General features: G+C 35.3%; 1 protein-coding gene across 2 annotated transcripts in view; it reads right to left on the bottom strand.

Moving 5' to 3' along the window:
- The window catches only part of Adgrv1 (adhesion G protein-coupled receptor V1), a 548,667-nt gene extending 524,403 nt beyond the window's left edge, over positions 1–24,264 (bottom strand). For both annotated transcript variants that reach the window (XM_048811397.1, XM_048811398.1), the window contains exon 1: positions 24,079–24,264. In XM_048811397.1, coding sequence (XP_048667354.1) covers positions 24,079–24,100 — 22 coding nt within the window. In that variant the 5' untranslated portion in view covers positions 24,101–24,264. The remainder of the gene's footprint in view (positions 1–24,078) is intronic.
- Between the last annotated feature and the right edge of the window lie 3,303 nt (positions 24,265–27,567).

Below are 27,567 nucleotides of genomic sequence, written 5' to 3'. Positions count from 1 at the left end.
AAGCCGGTGGTGGCAGTTGGGCTCTGAGGATTTTTCCTGAGGAGCTGTTTTGTTTGGCGTGTGTGGTTCTAAAAATAAAGTTAGTTTCTTTTGACAAGTGGCTCCTGATTGTGCCCAGCCAGACTGCGGCAGTGGTCACATCAATGTTTATAGTAGCTCAATTCACAATAGCTAAGCTATGGAACCAACCTAGGTGCCCTTCAACAGATAAATGGATAAAAAAAGTGCAGTATGTATACACAATGAAATATTATTCATCCATAAAGAATAACATTATGGCATTTGCCAGTAAATGAATGGAACTGCTAAGTGAAATAAGCCAATGCTAAGTGAAATAAGCCAATCCCATAAAATCAAAGGTGGAATGTTCTCTCTGATATGTGGGTGCTAAAACACATGGAGGGTTTGAATAGAAGTTCATTGGATTAAACAAAGGGGAATGAAAGGAAGGGAGGGGGAATGGGAATAGGAAAAATAGAATGAATTACACATAACTTTTCTAAGTTCATATACGAATGAATACACAACCAGTGTAACTCTACATCATGTGCAACCTCAAGAATGGGAAGTTAAGCTCCACGTATGTATAATATGTCAAAACATTCTCTTGTCATGTATAACTAAAAAGAACAAATTTTTTAAGAAAAAGAAAAAGCAACTGAGATGAATCTGACCTGTATAAAATATTTCTATAATACCTTCTGATTTTTTATTTTAAATCAGGTATTTATCACATTTGATTTAAATTCATCTTCACAGAAAAGCAATTGCCTAATAATATATTGGGTATACTCTTTTTGGCTTCTACAAACATGCTTGGTCAATATACCTGGCTTTTCTTAAAGCGTTCACTCTAACTTATACAACACTTTCTTTTCTTACCTTAAACTTCCACTCTTTGGGGATTTTTGAGGTCATGATCTGCTTCCTACACATATTCCAAAATTAAGTGTTTCTCCTATTTTCTTACTATTAAAGGATATAGTATTTATTTTCTATTAAGTGTAATTTTAAAGGCAGCTTAAACTCTGGTTTTAGTATTAGTCTTAAGGTTGGGGTAATGGAAAAAAGCCAACCAATTAGGAACATTTAAAATGAATTCCTGTTTTAATTATTAAAAATACTTTCAGTCTAAAGTTCTGCTTCTGTAAATATCCTTGTAGAAGTTATATAAATGGAAACTGTGTGAGTTAATAACAATAATGCACACAATAAGCATTATAAGCTGTGCTAAGAGTATTATATACATTATTTCACGTAACCTCATGACTCCTTTCTCAAGTAGATGATTTAATTCCACATTTTCTGATAAGAGAACATGTTTAGGAGTACAACTGAGATTTAGAGGTGCTAAATCTACTTGCCAAGCTAAACACAAATGGTAAGGACTGAGTCTGGATTTAATCTGGGCAATGTGATCTGGTTCAATTTGACTAGAATGTTCTTGTGGCTGTCATATGACAAAAAAAAAATGATTACTTAATGATTAATTCATTCCTAGGAATCCTTGTACGTAACAAGTATGAACTAGCCCACAACACCCCCTGGTGCAAATGGATCACCACTTCATTGTTTCTTCAAATTAAATTAAATCCTCCAGATGCCATGCATCATGCTGGCAAGAAATCCATTTTACTTCCTGGAGCTCCCCTACTTGCATGCTCCAGAATTTCAGGGGCTTATGCATTCCTCAAAAAGGTCTTATGTCTCCCAGAACACACTGTCCTATGCTGCCACTAAGTCTTTATACCTGGTGCCCTGTCCAAAGCTGATTCTCCTCCATCTGGCCAGGCTTGCTGCTTTGGGCTATGGCTTCCTGCCTCACTGGACTCTGCTCTTAGTATGGGCTAGTATGATTCTCTGCAGGAGGGTCACTTCGCTGCCAACCACTTCTTTAGTGCTATCTTCGTGCCACAGGGTCCTTAAAAGGTTCTTTCCAGTTACAGTGCTTAGTGTCAAGTCTTTTTCAAAGCTTAGTCCTTAGTGGACAGCATTGTTTTGCTGTGGCTGTATCTAATATCTGTTCTTCATTCAACAATATTCAAAACATACTTCCTGTGTTTCCTGTCTGTCAGGAATTATCTAAAGTCTCAAACCTGGGCACATAGGAGTAGAGATGATTAAAACCAAGATATTGGAATACAATTCCATCTTTCATGAATTCTTTCGTGAATCCTCTTTAGAACAGGTTTTACTTCCCAACTATACCTTCTATACTAATTTATGAACAGTTTTTGGAAAAATAATTGTATATCTTACTATAATTGAAATAAAAAATAATGTCTATTCTTCTTTTGCTGTCATTACTGCATCAGAATCTCCATCAATGTTAACCGTCCAACCTTAAACTTTATAATAGTTTAAACACTTAAGGAACTTCATTTCCCTGTCTCAAAATTCTTTCTCTTTCTCTATTTCCATAGACTGTCTCCAAAAATGGAATACCTAAGTCCTCCCTACTAATAATCCACTATTCATGTATGCTTCTGAGAATATGCTTTCATGATCCTTGGAGACATTACTATTACTCTCTTCTTCTCCTCTCTTTTCCTTCCCAGGGGTGGGACAGGTAGAAAAAAGTACATTGTTACCCTTTCTAACTGGAGGAGACCATTTGCGATAGATTATCAAGAGCTGCAAATTCTTTACTTCTTTACTATTCCTGCCTTTGAGAATGGAGTGTAATTCCTCTTCCCTTGAATTTGAGTTTTGATGACTGGTTAACCAACAAAATGCAATAGAAACACAATATTCTGGGTCTCTGAGACTAAGTCAGAAAAGATTCTGAAGCTTCTGCCATGTTGTTGTGGAATGCTTGTCCCAATGGAAGTCAGTGACAATTTGCTTACTCGAGACTGCCACACTTCCAGGAAACTAAGCCAGCAATAAGGAGAGGCTATATGGAAAAACATATACCTGGACATCCCCCAGCTACCTCCCCATATCATGTGCAGCCATGACCTTACAACACTGATAATAAGATGTGAGTAACTAAGCAGTCAGATGACTCTTAAGCCTCAGCCACAACCTGGCTATAACTCTATGGATCCCAACTAAGAAGAGCCCACCTAAGCCCTTCTATCCCAGAAGTAAGAGAGATCACCATTAATTAAGTTAAGCCACTAAGTCTTGGGGTGGTATATTATATAAAAAAAGATAACTAGATCAGGTTTTCTTTTATACATTAATTCCCCAAATCAAATGCAATGTGTCACTTTAATTTTTTACATAATTATTTAAAATAATGAGGAAAGTCATAGGATGAAACATCAAAGATCATATATGTATAGACTGATAAATACAGATACAGCTATAGATTTTTTTATTGTTGTTCTTGTTCTTATTGCACTGGAGATTTAACTTAGGGGTGCTTTACCACTGAGTTACATCCTCAGTCCTTCTATTTTAAGACAAGGTCTTGCTGAGTTGCTCAGGGCCTCACTAAATTGCTAAGGCTGGCCTCAAATTTGCAATCCTCCTATCTCAGCCTCTCAAGTCCCTGAGATTACAGGCATGCATCACCATAGCAGCAAATAGAATATATTTAATTTAAAACTTAACTTTCATGATTCAATGTAATTCAAAATAAAATATTTTACATTAAATAAATAAACATACAAATACATTTATGTATACAAGACAGTGTGTACATAATAAAGTATTGGAAGACCAGTGGTCAACTTTGGGTGAAGGACTTTCAAGTGACTTGGGTGTTTCTTTGTGCTCTCTTATCTCTTCCCTAGTTTCTGCATTGGATATGTTTTAGCTTGATTATACTGCTCTTGAAAAGCAGAAAAACTAGGAATTAGTACTCTAAATCTAAACCTTACAACCAATCATTTAATACCCCTACTCTAACACTTGAATTATAGGTGTTAACCCCCAGAGATAATTACAACCTACAAACTACAATCTTGCACTTGAAATTAAATAAATGTATTCTCAATCCTATAAGCAAAACAGAGAACGTTGTAAAATGTTTCATACTCACCTGTTTTTTAATAAAATAAAAAGGCAGAAATATCATTTAAGCTAAACAAGAACATAGAATTAAAACAAATTTCAATCTTTTCTTTGACTCTTCCCAAACTATTCTCTTCGTTTCTCCCATGCTCCGTTTTCCCCTCAGCTGCAATGCATCACTTAAGGAGAGAAGCCACAATTCTCCTCACACATGTAGTTCAGAGCCTTGTGTGAGATCTATGTAACTAAAACTTAACCTTGGAAGAAAACTTGCAAGAGCAAAGGCAGCCTTTCCTAGAATTCATTGAGTGTGTGCACTATGATACCTTTCATCTCTTGACATGGGACATCCACTGTCATAAACTGAAATATGGGGAGTCTTTTTCTAACAATGTAAAGACTCCCTCAGATTTACTTATTTTACTATTTTCATTATTTTGATTTTGATGAATGAGTTCAGCATACACAAACACACTGAATTTATACCCCCACTCTACCCTCACTTTCTATCATAACTGCCCCTTTCTTCACTTCTAAAACTCGCGCTCAATAATTGGACTTTAAAAAAAAAAAAAAGGATATCTATCATGTTTCTCTTTGTGTTTCTTACAATTCATGAAAAAATACTCTTTTGATTCTTTATTCTTCCAATGTGAAATTTTCATTTGATCTTTTAAATCCAGAGTCCATTTACATTAAATGAAATCAACTTGGAGTTTTGAGGTTATAAGAAGGTAGGCTAAGGAGGTTTTTCATCACTTACTTGAATTTCTCTTCTAACTTGAACTCACTTTCCCATTATCAAAGTCATCCTCTCCCAATTCTAAATCTTTCCTGTTTCCCTAACTTCTGCCAGCTCCTGTGACTTGAAATATTGACTTATGGCTTAGGATATGGAAGAATAACAATACATACATGACGGTCAGGGCAGGAGGTAACTTCCTTGTTCCTGGAGTCCCTTTTTCATGTGACTTGCTGATGTCACAGTCCTCTGGTATTCCTTCTCATGCAATAGGTACCCCAGCCTCCTTCTCTGGATCCTGGCCTTCTTCTGACCTCCATATTCCTTCATATCCTCCACAGGATCCCTATTCCCAAGCCTCTCCATCCACAGTCACTCTCACTGGTTCTCATTCACTCCACCACTTTAAATACCTTCCCCCAAATTCACAATCCCAGCCTGACTTATCCCTAAATTCCATGTTCAGACCTCCAGAACACTATGTGATATCTCCAGGTGTAATTTTTTTATAATCTAATTTTTTATTTCCATTTACATGAAACCAAGATTAAACCTATATAACAAGGTATATCCAAATAATTCTCATTTCCATTCACCTATTGCTTCCTTCCTCCTATAGATAACAATTTTTAATAGATTTGAATTTAGGTAGTCAGTGCTTCTTTTACAACCCTATGTATGCATTGTCAAACAAACAAAAAGAAACAAGGCAACTGTGAATCAAATAATGATATAATCACAGACAAATGAATTGTTTCTAGTAGCTTAAGATAATATTTGACTGTATATCTTTAGAAAAAATAAATTCTGAAGGCAAATATAGCTGCAAAGAAAGCTTATACTTCATTCAGTATTTTTAGTGGTATTATTAGTATTTTTACATTGTATAAATTTTTATATTTTAGAATACATACTTCGAAATCACATTCTATATATGGCATATATTTTGAAAAACATGCTATAAGAAGCAAATAACAATTACATATGGAAAGAAAATGACAATAATTTTTTAATTATGTAAAATCTCTGAAAGATTAAACTTGAATATGAAATATTAGCATCACTTCCTGACTTGTTTTCTTTGTAAAAATCACCATATTTCCTGGTTTTGTCCATTTTCCATCGCTTAGATATAAATGACAACTCAGATACATTAGCACCTCTAGTACTCAGATTTTTGTCTCTAAACACCATTCTTCATTAAAAGGAACCACAGCTAATTAGAGAAATAACTGGTGTCTGTGGAAGGAAATATGCAAAACAAACTGGCAAGGAAGGTTAAACAGGGTCACATCAAGAGGACACCACAGGAAGATGAAAGGGGTCCCACTGCCCCCTTGCTAAAATTTTTGAGTATCTAAAGGATAATGACTACAATTTTTAGAAATACACTGAATATATAAACCCATATGATCATAAGAATAATTAAAAAAAATAATTTGAATGCCACCATTGCAGGTAACTAGTGCACCAATTCCTTCTTTGAAATTAATATTTAAAAGGAAAGAATTAAACATTTATTCTGTTTATCCTAGGTAAACTTCTTTTCAGGGTAACTAAATAGCTTAGCTGTTAAGGAAAAAGTTCTTCATTACAGAAAAATTCCAGCTACATGGCAAGACTGAATGAAAGAAAGGCTCCTATCAGTAACACCAAATAAAATAACAAAGGCACTTATGAGTAACACCAAATAAAAAGTTGTTTCTTAGATGAAACAACTAGATTAAAAGTTGATGGAAAACTCAACAGTGGAGGGATTAGGCTGTCACCACCTGAACCCACTACTAAATACTAGGGTCAGTAAAGTAACAGACCACACATGATGTGCCTCCAGATCTGCACCAGTACAAAGTCCATAGCACCACCTCTGTATCCTTCTTGCCCCAAAAAGCAAAATCTGACTCTAATTGAGGCTAACTTCTAGTTTACAAGAAAAACTGAGGATAAAGCCAGACTTGGTGGCACACACCTATAATCCTAGCTACTTAGGAGATTGAACAGCCTGGGCAACATAGTGTAACCCGTCTCTAAAAAAATAACAATAAAAAACAAGGGAGGAAGGAAGGAATGGAAGAAGGGGAAAATGGGATAAATAATCATATTAATTAATGCAAAAGGAGAAATAAAACAAATTTAGAATGTAGAAATTCTATAGGACAAATTGCCAAAATTCTTCAACAAATCAATGGTAGATTGGGGAAAGGGATGCCAAAAGACTTGAAAAGAATGTCATGTCAGAATAGAAGATCTAGAACTTATATTTATATTTTAATTAGAGGAACCCAACTATAAACAGACATTTTTTGAAACAATCACGGAAATTTTAATTTGGACTCATTATTGAATGTACCACAGAATTATTGGCAACATTCTAAGTACTAATTGCATTGTAAAAAAAAATTCATATATTTCATAGCTATATTCTGTAATGTTTGAGACACATAAAACAGTATGGAAAAATCTTGAGAGTTGACAGTTCTGGACTATGAGTGTAAAGAAGATCATTTTACTATTCTCTGTACTTTAGTATATTTTTGAGGGATTTCAAAATTTTAAAAAATAATTTCATGGCAAACTCCACATAATGAGAGTTCTAACTAGAATTTTAACATTAACTTTTCCTTCTCCCACTAGAAACTTCTGTGGGTTGGAGGCATATAGTTGGACAAAATGTTGAGTCCCCTTCTCTTTTTCCCTCAGCTGGTCAACTGTATTCCATCGCCACTGAGGGCAGAGAAAGGTGGATGATGGGTAAGGTCAGGATTGAGGAGAAGCAAAGAAAAGGGTTAGAAAGGTTGTTATTTTTTTTTTAATGGAGAGAACTTATAAACTATTTATTTATTTGTTTGTTTGTTTATTTATTTATTTTTATATTTTATTGATTTTTTTAAATACACGACAGCAGTGGAAGCATTACAATTCTTATTACACATATAGAGCACAATTTTTTGTACCTCTGTGTATAAAGTATGTTCACGCCAATATGCCTTTATATATGTATTTTTTTGCATTACAATTCTTAATACACATATATACCATGATTTTTCATGTCTCTGTATATAAAGTATGTTGACACCCAATTCAAGTCTTCATACATGTACTTTGTATAATGATTGTACTGCTATGAAATGGCTTGCTCTCTGTGACCTAGCTAAGTCATTCTCTTTAAATTTCTGAAACCTTTACAGGGTTTCACTGTTACATTCCATCAACTTCAAGTCGCAACCTGCAGGGTAATGTCTGATGGCTGATCCAGGTTACCTCTCAGCTTGTGACCCTGGCAGTATACCCACAGGAAATTACTACCAGGCTCCCCTTGACTTGACAGGCTATCTATCATTTGGGCAAAATTCTCTTTAAAATAACATAAGGCAAACATCCCTATCATGGGTTTCATGGCTGGCCCTTGGATTCACTTCCTTTTCCCCTGCTATGGAAAGTGCAGTAATTCATCCTGGACTTTTTTCTATCCTGCTACAACAGGCAAACTTAGCCCTCTCAAAAATTAATCAAGACTCTCCTGCTATCATCTCCAAACACAAATCAACACTCCAAGGAGTTTTATTGAAGCCTTTTGCACTACACTTAAAGAGATGCACATGGGGTAGGGGTAAGAGGGACAGGGGATATGCATAAAACTTTCATAGTTCTATCAACGTTAATTTCCCCTCAGAAAATTTTCATACTTTATTCCTCTTAATTTTTTATATATTAATGTGAGAGAATTCCAGTTATGTAACTGATTTTCTATTCATTATCTTCTTTGAAATTCTATATCTTAATAATTTCTCACAACTCACTTTTTTCATTTTTGATATAAGTAGACATTTATATGATATATATAATCAGATAATACATATATGTGTGTATATATAGAGAGAGATATAGATATAATAGATATACACTCCTCAAATCAAAATTTTAACTTGAAAAATGCATCAATGAATATATGCCTTCAGGAAATTTAAATAGTTTTCTCCCTTTCTAAAGTAACCCAAAAACCATACCCCCATTGCCAGATTACTGCACCTGTCCAATATAGTCCATGATAGCTACTTTGCTAGTATTTTTATTAATACTAGCAGTTTAGTGGTTTTAAAATATGATCCAGTATATGATCTCTTCCTGTAGTCCTAGCTACTTGGGAGACTGAGGTAGGAGGATCGCTTGAGTTCAGGAGTTCAAAGCCAGCCTAGATAACACGGCAAGTATTTGTCTAAAAAAATAAAAAACAAGAAAGAAAAGAAAAAAATCCCACAAATTTTTGACATTTTCCCATTACAAGAGAGAACATGTTCCCTATTCTTAAATTTATACTCTATGGCCACTTGACCAATAGAAGTGGCCAAGGAGTTGTTAGCCACCATCAACTTGTTTATACATCATTAAGTGGCACATCGGTGGAAGAGGATCCTGCTTGTAGACACCAAATACAGACAAGCTATCCCCACCAAACCCTACCCAAATTGCAGATTCATTAACAAAATAAGTGGTTATTTTAAGCCTTGAAGCTTTACAGTGGTTGGCTACAACTGAAATATATATAATGTAGGGCTCCTATCCAAGTAAAGGAATACAAAGCTAGATACAAAACTGTGAAGAGGCTAAAGCTTGAGCTCTAGCAATGTCAAAATAAATTTAAATCCTCTCCAGGAATCTAGAAGAGGAAAAAGAAGCTAAACAAGAAAGTGATCTTTTGGCACCCTAATCAACAATTTGTACTTACGTGTGACAGTATGAGCTAACTGCAGCTAACTGGTTCAGGGCTACATACAACTCCAACTGCTTTACATATGTCAACTCATTTAATCCTCAAAGTGACCATCTGAAGTACAATAAAGGTGCTATTATTGTGCCCATTTTCAGATGAGGAACCTGACATTAAATAAATTTGCCAAGATCAGACCTTGGAAATGCAAAGTCAAGTACAATTCATGTCATCAGGATCCGGATGCATGCTCTTCACTAGTCTAAATTCTTTTATTAACAAAGGAATCTTGTAATTGTCATACAGGGAAGATAATTTGGAAAGTCACCATATCTATACCATTTATCATGTTAAAAATATAATTAAATGAAATTTCACATTTTATTCTCTTTTCTCCATAATCAAACTCAGTCTCTTATTGGTAGAACAATCTGTTATTTCCAACATAATGAATAGTAAAATCCTTATACTTTACTGTATATTAAGGCCTATTCAATTTCAAACTCACAGTGATTATTATTTGTAATTAACTGAAAGTATAAATGCTATTTGTGGATATTGTGAAATTTTAATAGAGCAAAACAATGAAAAAAGGCAAGTATAAGGCCCTAATTCTATCCATGGTAGGATACATTCATCTTCTTTGCTGAAAGAAGTGGGCCTGATCACCAGCAAGATCACCTGTTCAGGGATGGGGCTGTAGCTGAGGGGCAGAGCACTTGCCTAGCATGCCTGAGGCACTGGGTTCAGTCCTCAGCATCATATATAAATAAACAAAAATAAATAAATAAATAAGGGCATGCTGTTCATCTACAACTACAAAAAAAAATCACCAGTTCAAGGCCAGCCTCAGCAACTTATTGAGGTCCTAAGTACTTAGCAAAATCCTTCCTCAAAATAAAAAATAGAGATGAGGTTATAGCTCAGCAGTACAGAACCCTTGGATTCAATTCCCAGTATCTAAAAAAAAAAAAAGTGAGCCTCAGGAAGGAGGGGAAAGGGGTTAGGGAGCTAGATGATTAGTAATAGGATTTCTAAATGGATGCTGCCAGGAAATCATAAGGATTTTAAAACATCACTATAAATTATTATAAAAATCAGAATAAATTTTGATGTCAGTAACTATAATAAAATGTGAAAGGTTAAGTCACAGCTCAACATGTTTTACAAACCCATGTTAGAATGTTCCAATAAGCAATGAATAAATTAAATGCCAACCCCAAAATAATATCACTCATGAATAGTGAGAAATAGGGTAGGGATGAAGTAAAATTCACTAAAACAGTTTCAAGGAAATTTATTAATCACATATTATTCTCAATAATAATAGCTCTTCACTAGTACGCATATTACTGAGTTTTAAATGCTAATGCACTTAGTAACTTAACACATGAACAATTTCCAAAGTTTCCTGACTTCATATAAAGCAAGTACTTAAATATGATATAAAATTGCCATATAAGGGTTGAATTGCTTTGCATTCATATTCAAAGATTATTTCAAATTGTTTATGGTTTGGGGAACAAATGTTCAAAAAATGTGAATTTCTGACTAAGGGTTTAAAAATATTTTTCAGCTGAGCATGATGATGCCCATAATCCCAGTGATTCAGGAGGCAGAGTCAGAAGGATCACAAGTCCAAGACTAGACTCCGCAACACAGCAAGGCCCTTAGCAACTTAGTGAGACCCTGTCTCAAAATTAAAAAATAAAAAAGGACTGGGGATGTGGCCCAGAGTAAAATGTCTTTGGTTAAATCTCCAGTACCAAAAATATATATGTATTTTCAATGTAATATGCCCAATAAAAAAACTCTCACACAGATTTATTTATGGTAATTACTTATACTAAGATATTTAAGATAAGTAAATTCATCTTAAAGTTAATAAAAGTATTATTGTAAAACAGTGGACTACTGTGGACTCTTACTTAAAAACAACAAACCAAGTTTTTCTATTGACTTGCATTCCCTCATTGAGGATATAAAAATTCTCTCATCTATATAAGGTATATAAAAAATTCAAAAAGGTAAAATATAAGAGGATTTTCTGAGGAGAAATTTACATTGGGAGAACTGTGGAAGTGCTTTGCATATCCCTTGTCCATCTCCTGTATATCTGCATCACTTTACGTATGGTGAAAAAGGCTTCTGCAAAACTCCTTGGGGTGTTTGGTTTGTGTTTGGAGAAGACAGCAAGAAAGTTGTTTTAGTCACTACTGTGACCAAAAGATGTGACAAGAACAATTTAAAAAAAAAAATTATTTGGGGGGTCATGGTTTCAGGGGTCTCAGTCCAGAGACAGCTCCATTTCTCTGGGTTCAAGGTGAGGCAGAATATCATGGCAAAAAGGTGTAACGGAGGAAAGCAGCTCAAGACATCACACCAAGAAGCTGAGAGGTGGGGGGTGAGGGGGAGACAGACACACACTCCACTGGTCATATATAAAATACATGCTTCAAAGGCACACTCCCAGGTACCCACCTCCTCCAGCCACAGTTTATCTGTCTTCAGTTACCACTAAATTAATCCCTACTAGGGGATTAATTCACTGATTGGTTTAAGGCTCTCATGACCCAATCATTTCACCTCTAAACATTCTTGCATTGTATCACACACAAGCTTCACTGGGACATCTCATATCCAAACCATAACAAGGGTCTTGATTAATTTTTGAGCTAAGCTTGCCTATTATAGCAGGATGGAGTCATGAGTTCAGGATAAACTGCCTTGCCTCCCACTTCCTGGCTAAATGCATGTTCCAATATGCACATGAAGCTCCTTGGCAAAATCTGGGAGACATTGGTTCCCTAGATTTAAGAAAACCTTTGTCCAATCATTAGTTGACCACTAAGCTAACCAAGCAGAGATTACAGTGGTCATTCATAAGAAAAATACATAATTTAAAAATTACTTCAGAAAATTCACTAAACAAACAACAAAAGCAGTAACAGCAAGCAATGGGAAAGAAAATCTGATTTCTAAAGCAACAGATTACATTACTTAAAAGGACCAATTTTCAACAACAACAAAAATTACGAGATACGCAAAGAAACAAGAAAAGTACAGCCAATATACAGAGGCTTAACAATAACAAAAAGAAACTGTCCCTGGGGAACTTCCCAGATGTTCTTGACTTACCAGACAAGGAGTTTATGTTAGTTGTTTTAAATATTTTTAAAGAACCAAGGGAAATCATGTGTATAAAACTAAAAAAAATAATAATTTTTAAACAAAGTATAAAAATAATTTCTCCCCAAATGGAGATTATCATACAAAGATAAAAATTATTATACAAAAACAAATTCTGGGAGCTGGGGTTGTGGCACAGCAGTAGAGCACTTGCCTAGCGTGTGCAGGACGCTGGATTCGATCCTCAGCACCACATAAAAATAAATAAATAAAGTATACGTATTGTGTACAACTACAACTAAAAAAAAAGTTCTGGCAGTGCAATAATTGTATTTAATAATTGTAATTAATTGTATTAATTAATTACAAAGGCTCAAGAGTTTATTTAAGTAGGCAGAAGGAATCAGTGAAGTGTAAGATAAGTAAAACTAGTCTGAAGCACAAAAGATAATAGAAAGAAGAAAAGTGAACAAAGCCTCAGGGTCACCTGGGACACCATCAAATACTAATATATGTATAAAGGAGGCCAGAAGGAAAGAGAGAGGATGTATTTGAAGGAATATGTGAAGAAATAATAAGTGAATGTTTCCCAAATTTGATGAAAAAAATCTACATATCTGAAAAGCTGAACAAATTCCAAGTAAGATAAATTCAAAGAGATCCTGATCTAGACACATACTAATCAAATGGTCTAAAGCAAGATGATAATCAAGTGGTCTAAAGCAGGAGACAAAAAATCTTGAAAGCAGCAAAGAAGAAGCAAATCATCATATAAAAGTGATCCTGGGGCTGGGGTTGTAGCATGGTAGTAGAATATTTGCCTAGTATGTGTGAGGCACTAGGTTTGATCCTCAGCACCACATATAAATAAAAGATAAACACCTATTGACAACTAAAAAAAAAATGTATTTTAAAAAAAAAAAGTGATCCTAGGCTGGGGTTGTGTCTCAGCGGTAGAGTGCTTGCCTATCACATGCAAGGCCCTGGGTTCGATCCTCAGCACCACATAAAAATAAATAAATAAAATAAAGGTATTGTGTCCATCTATAACTTAAAAAAAAAAAAAGTGATTCTGATTGGGGCTGGGGCTGTGGACTGGGGATCAGTGGTAGAGTGCTTTCCTAGCACCTGTGAGGCACTGAGTTCAATCCTCAGCACCACATAAAAATAAATAAATAAAATAAAGGCATTGTGTCCAACACACACACACACGTACATATGTGTGTGTGTGTGTATATATATATATATATATATATAAGTGATCCTGATTGATAGCTGATTCCTTATAAGAAAACAAGGAAGTGAGAAAGCAATTGGGTTGATATATTTAAAGGGCTGAAAGAAAAAATTACAAACCAAGAATCCAGCAAAACTATCATTCAAATTTGAAGATGAATTAAGACATTATCAGATAAACAAAAGAGAATTTGTTTCTCACAACTTTCCTTTCAAGAAATACTAAAGGAATTTTTTCAAGGTGAAATGAAAGGACCTGAATCTACAGGAAAAAATAAAAAGCACCAGTAAAGCTCACTTGATGTCTAAATATAAAATACAACATAAACCGGATGCAGTGGCTCACACCTTTAATACCAATAACCAAGGAGGTTGGGATCCTTCAAGGAGGATCACAAGCTCAAGGCCAGCCTCAGCAATTTAGTGAGACCCTCCCTCAAACTAAAATAAAATAAAAACTTTTAAAAAGGGACTGGGGATGTGGTTCAGCACCCTGGGAATTCAAACTCTGATATCAAAAAATAGAATAAAATGAAACACAGCATAAATATATTTTTGTTATAACTGGGTTTTTTTTGTCCTGAGTTAAAAAAACAACTACATAAAACAGTAAGTATAGGCCCATATTGAAGAGCACACAATGAATGAGGATGTAATTTGTATGGTAATAACAACACACATGAGGGGCAGAGATGGAATGATATAGAAGCAAAGCCTTTTCACACTGAAATTAAGATGATATTAATCTGAATTAGTGTGTTATACATTCCAATATTAATTATAATACCTAAAGCCACAATAAATTAAAAAATATAATAAAGGAAGCAATCATGAAATTAAAATAACTCTTTAGAAGATATCTATTAAAAATAAAATAAGTCAATAAGAGAGGAAGAGATGATGGAAAAATTATAAACATGTAAAATTATAAAAATGATAGACATCAATTCTACTTTATCAATAATTACATTAAATATGAATGGATTAAACTCTCCAATTAAAAAAAGAGGTTGGCAGAATGATTTTTTTTCCAGTGACTCAATTATATGCTCTTTATAAGTCATGCACTTTAAATTCAAAGTCACAGATAAGTTGAAAGTAAACGAATGGAAAAACAATGCAAATATGCAAATAGTAATCAAAAGAAAACTGAAGTCATTATACTAATATTAGACAAAATAAACTTATGGAAGAAAATGGTACACTGTAAATAAGAAGGCCATTTTGAAATGACAGAAGGATCGATCCATCACAAAGACATATTGGTTATAAATATCGGCACTCAACAAGAGACTCCCAAAATACATGAATCAAAAACTGATCAAGCTGAAGGAAGAAACAAATATTTGAACAATAATAGATACCCCATGTTCAATAATGTATAAAACAACTAAACAAAGAAGTGCAAGAACACACACACACCAAAAAAATTAAACAATACTATAGTAATTAACTAGATTATGAGACATCTACAGACATATTACCCCACAATAGTAGAATATTTATCATGTCAAAGGTACATGAAGCACTCCCCAAGGGAGACCTTATATAAAGTCATAAAACACACCTCAATAATTTTTTTTTAAGATACAGTGTCTCCCTGTGTTGCCCAGGCTATCTCAAACTCATGTGATCCTCCTTCCTCAGCCTCCTGACTAACTGGGGCTACATGTCCAGCTTAAGTTTCAATAAAGTTAACAGATTTCAATAATACAAAGTACTCTTTAGCCACAGGAGAATGAAATTAGAAACCAATAACAGAAGTGTGGGTAATTTACAAATATGTGGAAATTAACAATATTTTCCCAAGGGACCAAGGAATCAAAGAAGTAAATTATAAATGAAAAACTATAGGCTACAGCTAAAGTAGTACTTGGAGGGGGGAAAACAAAAGGGTATAAATATTAAAAGAAAGATAGATCTCAAATAAACAACATAATTGTCCTTCTTAATAAAATAGGAGAAATTGTAAACCCAAATCAAAAAAACAGAATGCTATAATAAAGATTAGTATGAAAATAAGTGAAATATAGACTAGAAAAATATGAGAAATCAACAAAATTATAAATTAGTTATTTGAAAAGATCAACAAAATTGACAAATATTTATCTAACTTTCCTAAGAAAGAAAGGGAGAAGATTTAAATTTACATGATGACAAATTCAAGAGGGGTCATTACTACCAACTATACAAAAATAAAGCTAAATATAAAAAGCACCATGAATAATTGTTTACCAACAAATTAAATAACATAGAAGTGGACAAATCTCTCAAAAGATAAAAACACCCAAAACTGATGTGACACATGCCCGTAATCCCAGGGATTCACAAGGCTAAAGCAGGAAGACAGCGAGTTCGAGGCCAGCCTCAGCAACTTAGTGAGACCTCGACTCAAAATAAAAATAGAAAGGGCTGGGAATGTACTTCAGTGGTAAAGCATCCCTGGGTTCAGTCCTCAGTACCAAGAAAGAAAGAGAGGAAGAAGAGAAGGAAAAGGAGGAGGAAAAGGAAGAGGATAAAAGGGGAAGAAAAATCTGAGTAAACCATTACAATTAAACAGATTGAATTGATAACCAAAAAAAAAAAAAAAAATCTCCAGGATGAAAAACCTAGGACCAGATCCAATGACTTCATTAGTGAATTCTATCATTTAAGGTTGAATTAACATCAATTTCTCGAAAATTTAGAAAGAAAGAAAGAATACTTCCCAAATAATTTTATGAGGTTAGTATTACCCTGATAACAACATATTACAAGAAAATAAAAGAAACTAAGACTTATGAATGTTTATGCAGAAATTCTGAAAAAAAAATACTAACAAACCAAATCCATATAAACATATAGACAAATTATACAACATGACTAGGTTAGATCTATCCTAAGAATACAATGTTGATTCAACATACAAAAATCAATTAATGCAATGTACCATATTTATATGAAAAAAATGCACATCTCATATAGATGCTGAAAAAGGAATCAAACACCTTTTCATGAAAAGAACACTCACAAACTAGGAATAAAAGGGTAATTCCTCAACCTGATAGAGAAATTGTATCCACAGCTAATAACATTTGGTTTGAAAACCAAAAGTCTCTCCCCCTGAGATCAGGAATAAGATAAGGATGTCCACTGTTATTATTGCTAGTAAACATGGTCCTGGAAACTATAGACAGAAAAAATAGGTGAGAAAAAGAAAAAGGGAGAGAGAGAGAGAGAAAAAGAGACATATCCAGGTTGGAAAGGACATTTGCAGATGACATGAATAAAAATACTTATAGAAAATTCAACCAAAGATGTGTGAGAATTGTGCACTTAAAAACTGCAAAATATCATTGAAAGAAATTAAACTAAGTGTAAAGGTATCTTGTGCTCATGGATTGAAAGACTTAATAGTTCTAAGATGCCAATACTTTCCAAATTGTACCATAAAAAATTGTAATGCAATTCCTGTCAGAAACTGACCAACTGTTCCTAAATGCTTATGGAAACACAAGGGATCTAAGAGAGCCCCCCCGCCAACCCCCCAAAAAAAAAAACCTTTCCATGAAGTTGGAGGACTCATTCTTCCTGATTTCACGAGTTACTACAAAATTGCAGTAATCAAGACTATGAAACACTGGCAGAAAGATAGACAAATAGATCAATGACAAAGAATTGAGATTCTAGGAATAACGGTCAATTGATTTTTGATGATGGTGCAAGTCATCAATGAGGAAAGTAATCTCTTCAACTGGATATATACATGCAATAAAGGAAGCTGGATCTCCTTTTTCAACCCATAAAAAAATTAACACATAATAACTTGGCGTTAAATGTGAGGGATAAGACAATAAAATGTAAAGTGCAGCTACAAATCTCAATGAGCTTGGATTTGGCAATGTTTATTAGGCATGATATAAAAAGCACAAGCAACCCAAAGAAAATTAGATACATTGATTTATCATAATTTCTATTTTTTGTTTCTAAGTATTTAGAAGATTAAAAAAGTATAACATACTTGTACAATGAAAGAAAATATTTGCAAATGATATATCTGAAAGTGATTAATATCAAGAATAGATAAAGAACTCCCACAACTCAATAAAAAGTCAAATAACCCTATTTTAAAGTGGGCAAAGGACTAGTAGAAAAGACATTTCTCCAAAGAAAATATACAGTTAGCAAATGAGCCCCAAGGGAAAAAAATGCTTAGTATCACTATTAATTAGGGAAAAGGAAATCAAAACCACAGTGAGATCCCACTTCACACCGACTAAAATGGGTAGAATCAAAAAGGCAGACCACAAGCATTAGTATGGATGTGAAAACCTGGAACACTGAAACATTGCTAGTCAGAATGTAAAATGGCACACACTGTGGAAAACCACTAGCAATTCATCAAAAAGTGAAATACAGGAAGACCCTGCAAGCCAGCAATTCCACTCCTTGATAGATAACCATGAAAAGTGAAAACATGGATAGACAAAAACTTGTACATATATGTTCATATCAGCATTATTCATGATTATCAAAAAGTAAATATAACCAAAATATCCATTAACTGATAAATGGAAAAATGAAAGGAATTCTCATACAACTGAATATTATTTTGCAATAAAAATTGAAGTACTGATACATGGTACAACATGGGTGAATCTTAAAACCATTTTACTAAGTAAAAGAAGATAGACACAAAAGGCCACATACTGTGAGCTATATTTCAATTTTTAAAAGAGAAATTGCACTTCCAACTCTTTTCCTCTTCCTTCAACACTTCAGTCAGAAAGAAAACAAGATACCTGAATCATTCTTGCCTCTATATCTTTGGTCTAAGCCCCTCCCAAGGCCTTCTCTAGACATCTCTCTGCTTTCTCTCTCTACCATTCCAGATCAAGTTCCTCTTTTTCCAGCACAAGTCCCTCTTTTTCCAGAACACCTTCCAACCTTGGCTGACTAGATAGCATAGAATCCCTGAGCTATCTTCATTTCATTCCTGCTTATCAGCATCATTGAATCTAGCTAAATAATAAACTAATGACTATAACTGTAGCTGCACTTAGGGCTTTCTTTTTATATCACAGATGAAAAATACAGAAGACAATGCAGTTCTTTCACATTATCAAAATCGTATTGATCATCTGACAGGCTTGTATTGAAAACACTTCAATAATGCCTTCATTCAGTCCAACATCACTTGAATAATAAAAATGTGTTATTTTACTTTCAAATAATTATATAAGTACAGCTATGCAAAAACAGTGCTGCATTAAAAGATGAACTAAATTGAATTACTGCCCCATGACATGGATTAAAAGCTAATATCATTCCAATTATTCTAACAAAACGATTGTCATAACATATAGTAGTAGTTCCTGCAGAGACATATGAGGATATACAGGAAGCATGTTAATATTACCTAATTATCAAAATTCATGACCAAAGAAGGTAACAAAATTCTATTTTCCATTAGCACACAAATACAAAACCTTGAATTACTTCCATAAAATGTCTCAGAGCATTGTTTCACTTGTTATAATACTTAAAAATTTTTCTTTGATGTATAGTCCCTACAGCGTTCCCTCTTGCATAGCAAGTAAAGTCAATGTAAGTAATTAAGAATTGACTCTTCATTGTTAATTTTGAATCATCTTAGCTCAATTAATGGCAGTATATATACACCCTCTGTTTATTGTGCATATTGCATGCAGAAATAAACTATTAAGGGTGCCACACAATGCCTTTCAGGGGCTGCATTTTATTTGAAGCTACTTTATATCTTTCAACCTGTGCCACATTTCAATAATAACTATTTATAATTACAATCATTCCTTTATTAGCTTGGCATTTCATTTTCCTTGTCCTATGGCACCCTACAGCTGAAGACAAGGAAAACTCTCTGTTGATTAGTTATTTAAGACCAGCAACAATAACTATGCTGGAGAGAAGGCTACTTGGAGAGGATTATGTAAGAGCTAGCACTCAACAGCCTCAGACAGAAAGCAGCAAATTATAAACCCAAGTACTTCCTTGCATGTAACCAAATTGGCTAGTTGAAATGCTAATTGCCTTTCAGCACAACTAAAGACAGACAGGGGACCTTGTGCTTCAGAGAATGAAATGCATTTTTACTCCACTTCTGCACCATTGTCTTGCTGAGAATCATGTGAAACCTATTCATAAAGGTAGCTCTTTCCCTAACCTTTAAAATGTGGGAAATTTATTTAGTCCCTACCAGCACCTCGGATATGCTGATGTGCCAAGTTGGGAACAGATGGTTGGATTAAAGCCATGTTAAGCCCCTAATAAAGCGCAAAAGAACACTATGCTCAAATATATACCATATAAACACCAAGAGAAGAGAAAATGTGCCTAAGGAAAGGGAGTTTTTGAATAACAAATAAATTTACAAAATTAAAGTAACTAAATAACCTTGTCTTTAAAACATATATTATCAATGTAATTACATTCACACACATGGAAAGAGCTGTCACTGTCTGTCTCAAAGAGACTCCCAGCCTCCCTTTATACCTAATCATTTTATGAGAATTACTTCAAAACTCATTTATGGACAATTACTCCAACAATGTTTCCCCTTTATATGAAGGGGCTTCATTCTAGGTTTCCAGAATACTAAATAAATGAGAGAGAAAACCCTGTCTGCATTCTGCCTTCATTCTGAGGTATAGTCAGACTTATGCCTGACTGCACCAGAAAAGGGCCCCATGACCACCTGCCCAGCAGCTGGGAGAGGGACTTGGTCTGGTACATTTTAAAGTGTATAGTGTGTCACAGTGGAATGAGAAAACACAGCCTTTGTATTATCACAGCCTTGTGTGTCTCAGCTCCACCCTCATCCTCCCCTGCCACTTCATCTACAACAGTGCTGGGGTGCTGTGGCTTCCTATGTGGCCTGACTTACTGGGGAACCATCCATATAAATAAAGATGCTTTCTGTACTCCTGGTCCAGCCTCATGAAGGGAATAAAGTAGGCATGTGAGGACATGGGGAATCACCTTTCAATACCATTCCCGTCTGCATGGAGTAGAAAGAATACAGGTTATTAGTAGTGTGTTCATCTTCCCTTCTCAACAAATACATTTATTTAAAATCCAAACAGCCTGAGAGTGACAGAATATTAGGACTTAAAAAAAAGAAGAAGAAAAGAAAAGAAAGAAAGAAAGAAAAAGTTTTAAATTGTCAGGAATTAAGGAAAGAGAGCTATCTCCCTGGCTAGATGTTCTCCAAAACAGAGGGGTTTCTGTGATTTTTCCTAATTCCTATACTGTTTGAACATTCCACATGACTTTGAAAAACAACATTCTTTACAAGTCAAAAATCAGAGAGAGAAAGAGAAAGAGAGAGAGAGAGAGAGAGAGAGAGAGAGAGAGAGATGGAGAAAATGCGTGTGAAGCTTAACTATGTGATTTTTTTCCCACAAAATCAGGGAAGCACTCATCCAAATCTCTCCATGGCAACCCACAAAGTTTTCTAACCACACAAAACAATCATCTAAGCAGCACAATACACTTTGGATCATCTGCAAATTGTTTAGTTGCCCCCTGTATGCCAAAAAAAAAAAAAAAAAAAGATGATGATTTCACAGTGCCTCCACTGTGTAGAATTTGTACATGGGGCATAAAATAATGAGTTGTCAGGGGCAAGTAGATAACACAGCCACTTATTCAATAGATTAACCACTTAGCTAAATTCTACAGATACTGAGAAATATACAATACAGTCACTGTCCTCAAGGATTTTGTATTCTAAGTGGTGCAACCCTGAAATTTTCAATGAAAGAAGGGCATCAATCTAAGAAAGGGCATGAGGTGGCATTTGATGAAGTGGCAATGAATCAAACAATGAATAACCAAGTTTATCAGTTAAAATATTGAGTTTATGAGAACATACACATAACTCAAGTCATAAATGGGAAAACAGAATAAGCAAACTTAAGTGAGTCTCAATTTTCCTAGGCCTCAGTTTCCTCAAATACAAAATAAAGGGTTTGGTCTAGTCTGGCTCCAGGACTTGTCCCAGTGCTTTCAGAATTCATATTGTATTCATGGCCTATGAATTTCTGAGCAGTGAAGTATCACACACTTAACCTAATACACAAAGTATTATCTTTGTGGGTCCTCCCAGGGCATAGATCTTTCTGCCTTAGTTTCTTCATCTGTAAATCAGGATACTATTTAATTCATTGTTGAATATAAAGTTAATCTATTTAAGGACTTAGTACAATTCCTAAGTATAGTGTACACTTAATAAATGCAGCATACCATTACCATTCATCATGGGAATATGAACAAAGACTTTAGTCACAGCTAACTCTGCTCTGAATACCCTTCTCCCATAAATATAGCATCATTCATTGTCTTGAGCCTGGGCACCTCCAAGTAGAAAGACAGCTGGCATACACTAGTTTTAATATAAGCTTCATCTTTCCCACATTATTTCTACTAGTCATTTTTATGACTAGAAAAGTATTTGTGTTCCAAATATAGCTCATATTATCACTATCTGATATTGAATACAATTGTCATTCGATTTAATAAATATATATATATATAGCATGAAGCTATAAATATTATTAAAATTGTATATTTAACACATAAGTTCTATATCTGAGGATATAAAAACTCAGTGTTGTTACATAATTTAACTTTGCCTCATTCTAGACTCATATAATTAGATTACTTCAGTTTATAGGCAGTTTCAGTTTTTATTGCTCACATTCAGTATAGAGTAGGTACTAAGAGCACTAGGAAAGACCTTTGATCTGCCTGGGGATTTAGGACAAGAATATTAAACTTTCCACATCTCAGTATCTTTATCTGTACATTGGGATGATACGATTCAATTTATGATGGTGATGTGCTAACTACAATAACCAATATGAAAGGGTTTCTAAGAATTCCTTAGTTACAAGGCATTCAAAAAGGGTGACCTATTTTCAACCATCATGGAAATAAGAATATTCTGTCATACTTTAGGTTTAGTGGATGTATTTTGATTACTTCTTTTTAAAGTTACAATCTTGAGCAATATATTTGTTTTTAGCTGAAATAAGTTTTTGCAATCATCCAGTCAGCCCAATCCTTTTATTTTTATAAATAAACATACTAAGGCCCAGATAGATGTTGAATGTACAAAGTCACTGTAAATTAAAGCAGAGCCAAGATATAATTAATCACATATATTTAGTTTATTTTACTATAACACATTTCAGAGTGCATCTGGAATCTCCCTATAGCCTACTTTTATCTCAAATAAAATAAATTTAAGAAATTACCACTTAGCCTAGGAAATTATCCAAAAATAAATTGCTGGTGTTCATTTGTGTCCTAACTGGAACATTTTTTTCTTTAATGTCTTTGTTTGATCTAGTCTTTTGATAACATGACACACAAAGAAAGGAAAAAGCACTTCAGTAATTTAAGGTAATCCTAATTTTAGCAAGAATCTTTTGATAATGCCATATTATTTAAGGTATGTTTTGAGCTTTATCTTAACTCTTAGTAAGTATGAATCTTTAAAATTTGATGTCAATTTCTTAAGGAGTGCAGTATACTTATAAATTATACATTTTTAAATGCTATGGATTTTGTGAGTTGTGAAGAGTTTCTTTTAATAAAACTTTCATTAAAGTTTTTACTGAATCTTAAAATCAGTTTTCCCCTAATGAGTGCTGTCATAATTTCTTAATTGTAGTTTTAAGAAAAATAAATAAATTTCAAGATAGTTGAAGATATTCAAAATGTACAAGCATATTTCTACAATTCCAGGTGAATTCCAAATTCCCTGAAATCAATATATTTCACTGATATTCTCCAACGCAGTGGTTATTTTGGAACATTAACAAGACTATCTCAACCTTCTGGTTATCAATTATTACCTACGGCGTTCCGTTCTTGACCGGTTATTTTCCATGCAGACTTTAAAGCTAGAATTCGAGTATCAAACAGGCAGAAAGAGAAGAAAAGAAACTTTTCACTTTGCTCATTCACTTTTCACCTTCTTTGAGATTAGGAAGCTTTGAAAGGGGCAGGTGGACAGAAATATAAGGCTCACTGCAAAGCCGCAGCCTTGAGCAGGCGGGATGCACACCCTCAGCTCTGTCCCGTTAACCCGCAGCCCGCAGCTCTGCGCGCTTGCCCGGCCTCCCGGCGCCCCAAATCCTGGCCCGCCCTCTACACCGCCTTAGCCTCCCACCTCCAGCAACAGGTGCTGCAGCAGCGACCCCGAGGCACCGAGGAAGCTGTGGCGCCTCCCTGGGGCACTGGGATGCTAGGAGCACAACCCCCAGTCATAGCCTACCTTGCCCTGAGGACACCAACATCTGCGCGCCCTGCCAGTCCTCCCTTCTCACACCCTCGCTCTGCCTCTCGCTCGGGTTCCCTCGCCTCCTCTGGCGGCTGTTTCTTTTCCCCACTACGGGGTCAGAAGGAGGGCTCCATCCTCCTCCCACTCCTGCTCCCCTTCATCCTCTCTCTTCTCCAATAGGACTCGCGGTTCCCGGGGCTCCGCTCACCTGACCAATGGAGTGGGGGTGGCTGTCCACAGTAACACGCTTTCCTCTGCACAGCAGGCAACCAAGTCCGCGCTACGGCGTCGGGAACACCCTGCGTTGGCCATCCCTAATGGATTCTTCCAGCAGTGAGGCGCCTAAGCTGACCTGCCTGGGAGCAGGAGCTAAGAGTCCTGCCTCTGCCCGCACATCCCAGCTTTAGTACGTGTTAGGCGCCTTCTAATTGTCCCCTTAGGCTAAACTTTCTAGTTGCTCCCTTGGGCACAAAATCCTTCAAAGAGACTGTGGGGCACTCCAACCCTATACTCCATTGTAAGCAATTCCTACTTTTCTTTAGGAAGAGAAAATCTGTTTACTGAATCTTGTACCGTTCTTAAAAGTATAATTTTTTCAGCATTGATTGAAGTACTCCCTAAGGTGTTCACCCCATGAGAATTTGATCACAAATTGATGAAATATTAGAAGTAAAAGCTCTACTCCAAACATACGCTTATAAAAACAGGGACCGAAGTCAACATCTGGAATGAGCTATCTGTCCCTTCATATATAAAATAGTATTAATTCCTACCTTATGAGTGTTAAAAGGATTAAATTAATGAGATTGTATGTGAAGACCAACTCCTCACCATACACTTAGTACGTGGTAAACTCTCAGATAATGTTGTGTCCCCATCCCTGACCCCCAACCCCGCTTGAAAATAAAGGTCCCAGCTGGGCAAATGGCCGCTTCAAGGCTGAGGCAGGAGGATCACAAGTTCCAGGCCAGCCTCAGCAATTCAGGGAGACCCTGTTGCAAAATAAAAATAACTGGAAACATAGCTTAGAGGTAAAACCTCCCCAAAGCCCCCAATAGACCAGAGCATCCAGTAATCCCCATCTGCACCAGAGATTTTTTTTAAGTTATTTATTTATTTATTTATTTACTTATTTATTCTAATCAGTTATATATGACAGCTGAAAGTCCTTCAATTCATTGTACACAACTGAAGCACAATTTTTTACTTCTCTGGCTCTACCCACTGCACCAGAGATTTTCAAAGCAAATGCAGCATTGTTAGATTCATGAAAGTCTCAGACCTAGAGGTGGGTTAAAAATTAGCTGTCCAACACTACCTCACCACTTTTTATTGGGGCTGGGGGGATGAAAATAAGAGCAGATGGAGTGGATTAGTAAAAGGCAGAGGTAGAATTAGGGTCCTAGGTCTCCTAGTTCTAAATGCAGTGCTCATAAATACCCTTACTGATTAATTGGAATGGGGATAACTAGATACTATGAGTTACAAACTGCTTTCTGGAGTACTAATTTAGTGTTATTATTACAGGTTGTTACTGAATGCCTCACCCCAAAGCTGCAACACTCAACAAATAGCCGGATATCAAAGGTAAAGATTATTCAGGCAAAACAGTTTGTACAGAAACTGCCTGGGAATGGATACTGCACTTCGTGGCTCTACAAAAGGTAGTGAGAACGGCCTGATTGTTGTACAAAAATGTACATGTTTGGAGTTGAACAAATTAACAGAGTAGACACGCAGGCATGCTTACTAAATTCAGTAGTATAGGAAATGAAACATCAAGACAACCCAAGGTCAAATCAGTGAATCAGTTATCCTAGTCATAATGTGAAACAAAACAATAACATTAGAAAAATATTTTCTTACTGATTATTTAAAACTTCTTACCAAAATGCATATTCATCCCACATTTTACTTGTTTTATTAGCATATAAAAAAGGACTTTATTTGTGGCTAAATGTTACTTTAACTTATTAAGACCCTGACAAAGTCATTGTCTACCAACAAATATTTCATCTTAGTTCTTGTTTCACTAAGTTTCATCAATAAACACATTCTTCACAACTGAACCTAGCCTGCCTAGTCACTCTGTTTATGACATCTTCCTAGGCATTGTAAACCTCTCTAATCTACTTTAGGGAATTAAGTGACTCATTAACAACTGCTACTGAGTGTTTAAGAAGCAGAAGAACCTGTAAGGCACTGTGGGGGGAAGGGAACTTCAATCTCTAAAACAATGCTGAATTTATTTATTGAGCTTGCACTCTTTCTGAGGTGAAAGTTTAATCAATCAAAAGAAAGAATATACCAAGTTAAAAATGCTAGCCCAGAGAGTGCTAGATATGTTGTTAGTGATCTTTCTGTCACTATAATGAAATCCCCAGATAAGCTGATTATCTTATAAAATCAACTTATAAAGAGAAAGAGTTTATTTTGGCTTACAGTTGTGGAGGTTCTAATCCAGGATCTGTTGGCCCCATTGCTTTGGGCCTGTGACAAAACAGCACACCATGGTAATAGCACGTAAAGGAACAACAAACTGCTTTTTCATGAGCTAAGGAGCAAAAGAGAGGAAGAGGTTGGTGTCCCACAATCCTCTTATGGCATGCTCACAATAACCTATGGACCTCCCACTAGCCCCATCTCATCAATGGTCCACCATCTCTCAAGAGCGCCACCTGGAGACCAAGACTTTAATACAAGGGCCTTTAAGGAATTCAAGGTCCAAACTATAGTAGATGCAGTAACAGAAAAAGAGTACATGGATCTCCAAAAAGCTGATGATCTCTGCCTTAAGAAATGAAATCACAGAAAACAGTATAGCTGGTATTTTTAGTGCTAATATTTGACAAAGTAAAGTAAATGCTATCATATGCTGAACTTATTCAATTAATGTCCATTGCACTTAAATTCAAATCCTTACATGGACCAATGTATGCTATATGATTCTGTCCCTCTTTCATCTCCAGCTTCATCTTGTAGCACTCTCCCCCCTATTTCACAGTATTCTCATCATACTGACCATCAAGAACAGCAAAGCATTCCTAACTCAGAGCCTCTGCACAAGGCTTTCCCTCTGCTTGGCACATTGTTGATGCTGAGCTTCATATGACTGTTTAGAGGGACTTTTGTTCTTCAAATTATGCTTTGATAGGGAAAACAGAAGGAAAGACAGAGGATTACTGGGCGCCTGGAGATGGAACACCTGTGCAGGTACCACTGAGAAAGATGGGTGTGGAAAGGGAAGCTGAATGTTCTGTAAAACATTCTGAAAAACAAAGTTAGCCCAATTCTCAGTACTGCCTAAATATAGCATCGGTAGAATGTATTTTTCCCTATAGTAATCATCATCAAATCAATAATTGTTTATCCCAGCAAAGAGTAATGAGCTTTCTTAATCTAATAGGAAAAGTAATGATGTCGTACAATTCTTCCTTCCTACTTCAATTTAGTAAGTCTTACATGTTAAATATAACTTATAAA

Source organism: Marmota marmota, unplaced genomic scaffold, assembly GCF_001458135.2.
Source record: "Marmota marmota marmota unplaced genomic scaffold, marMar, whole genome shotgun sequence".
Lineage (NCBI taxonomy): Eukaryota > Metazoa > Chordata > Mammalia > Rodentia > Sciuridae > Marmota > Marmota marmota.
This window is presented reverse-complemented; position numbering and strand designations above follow the sequence as displayed.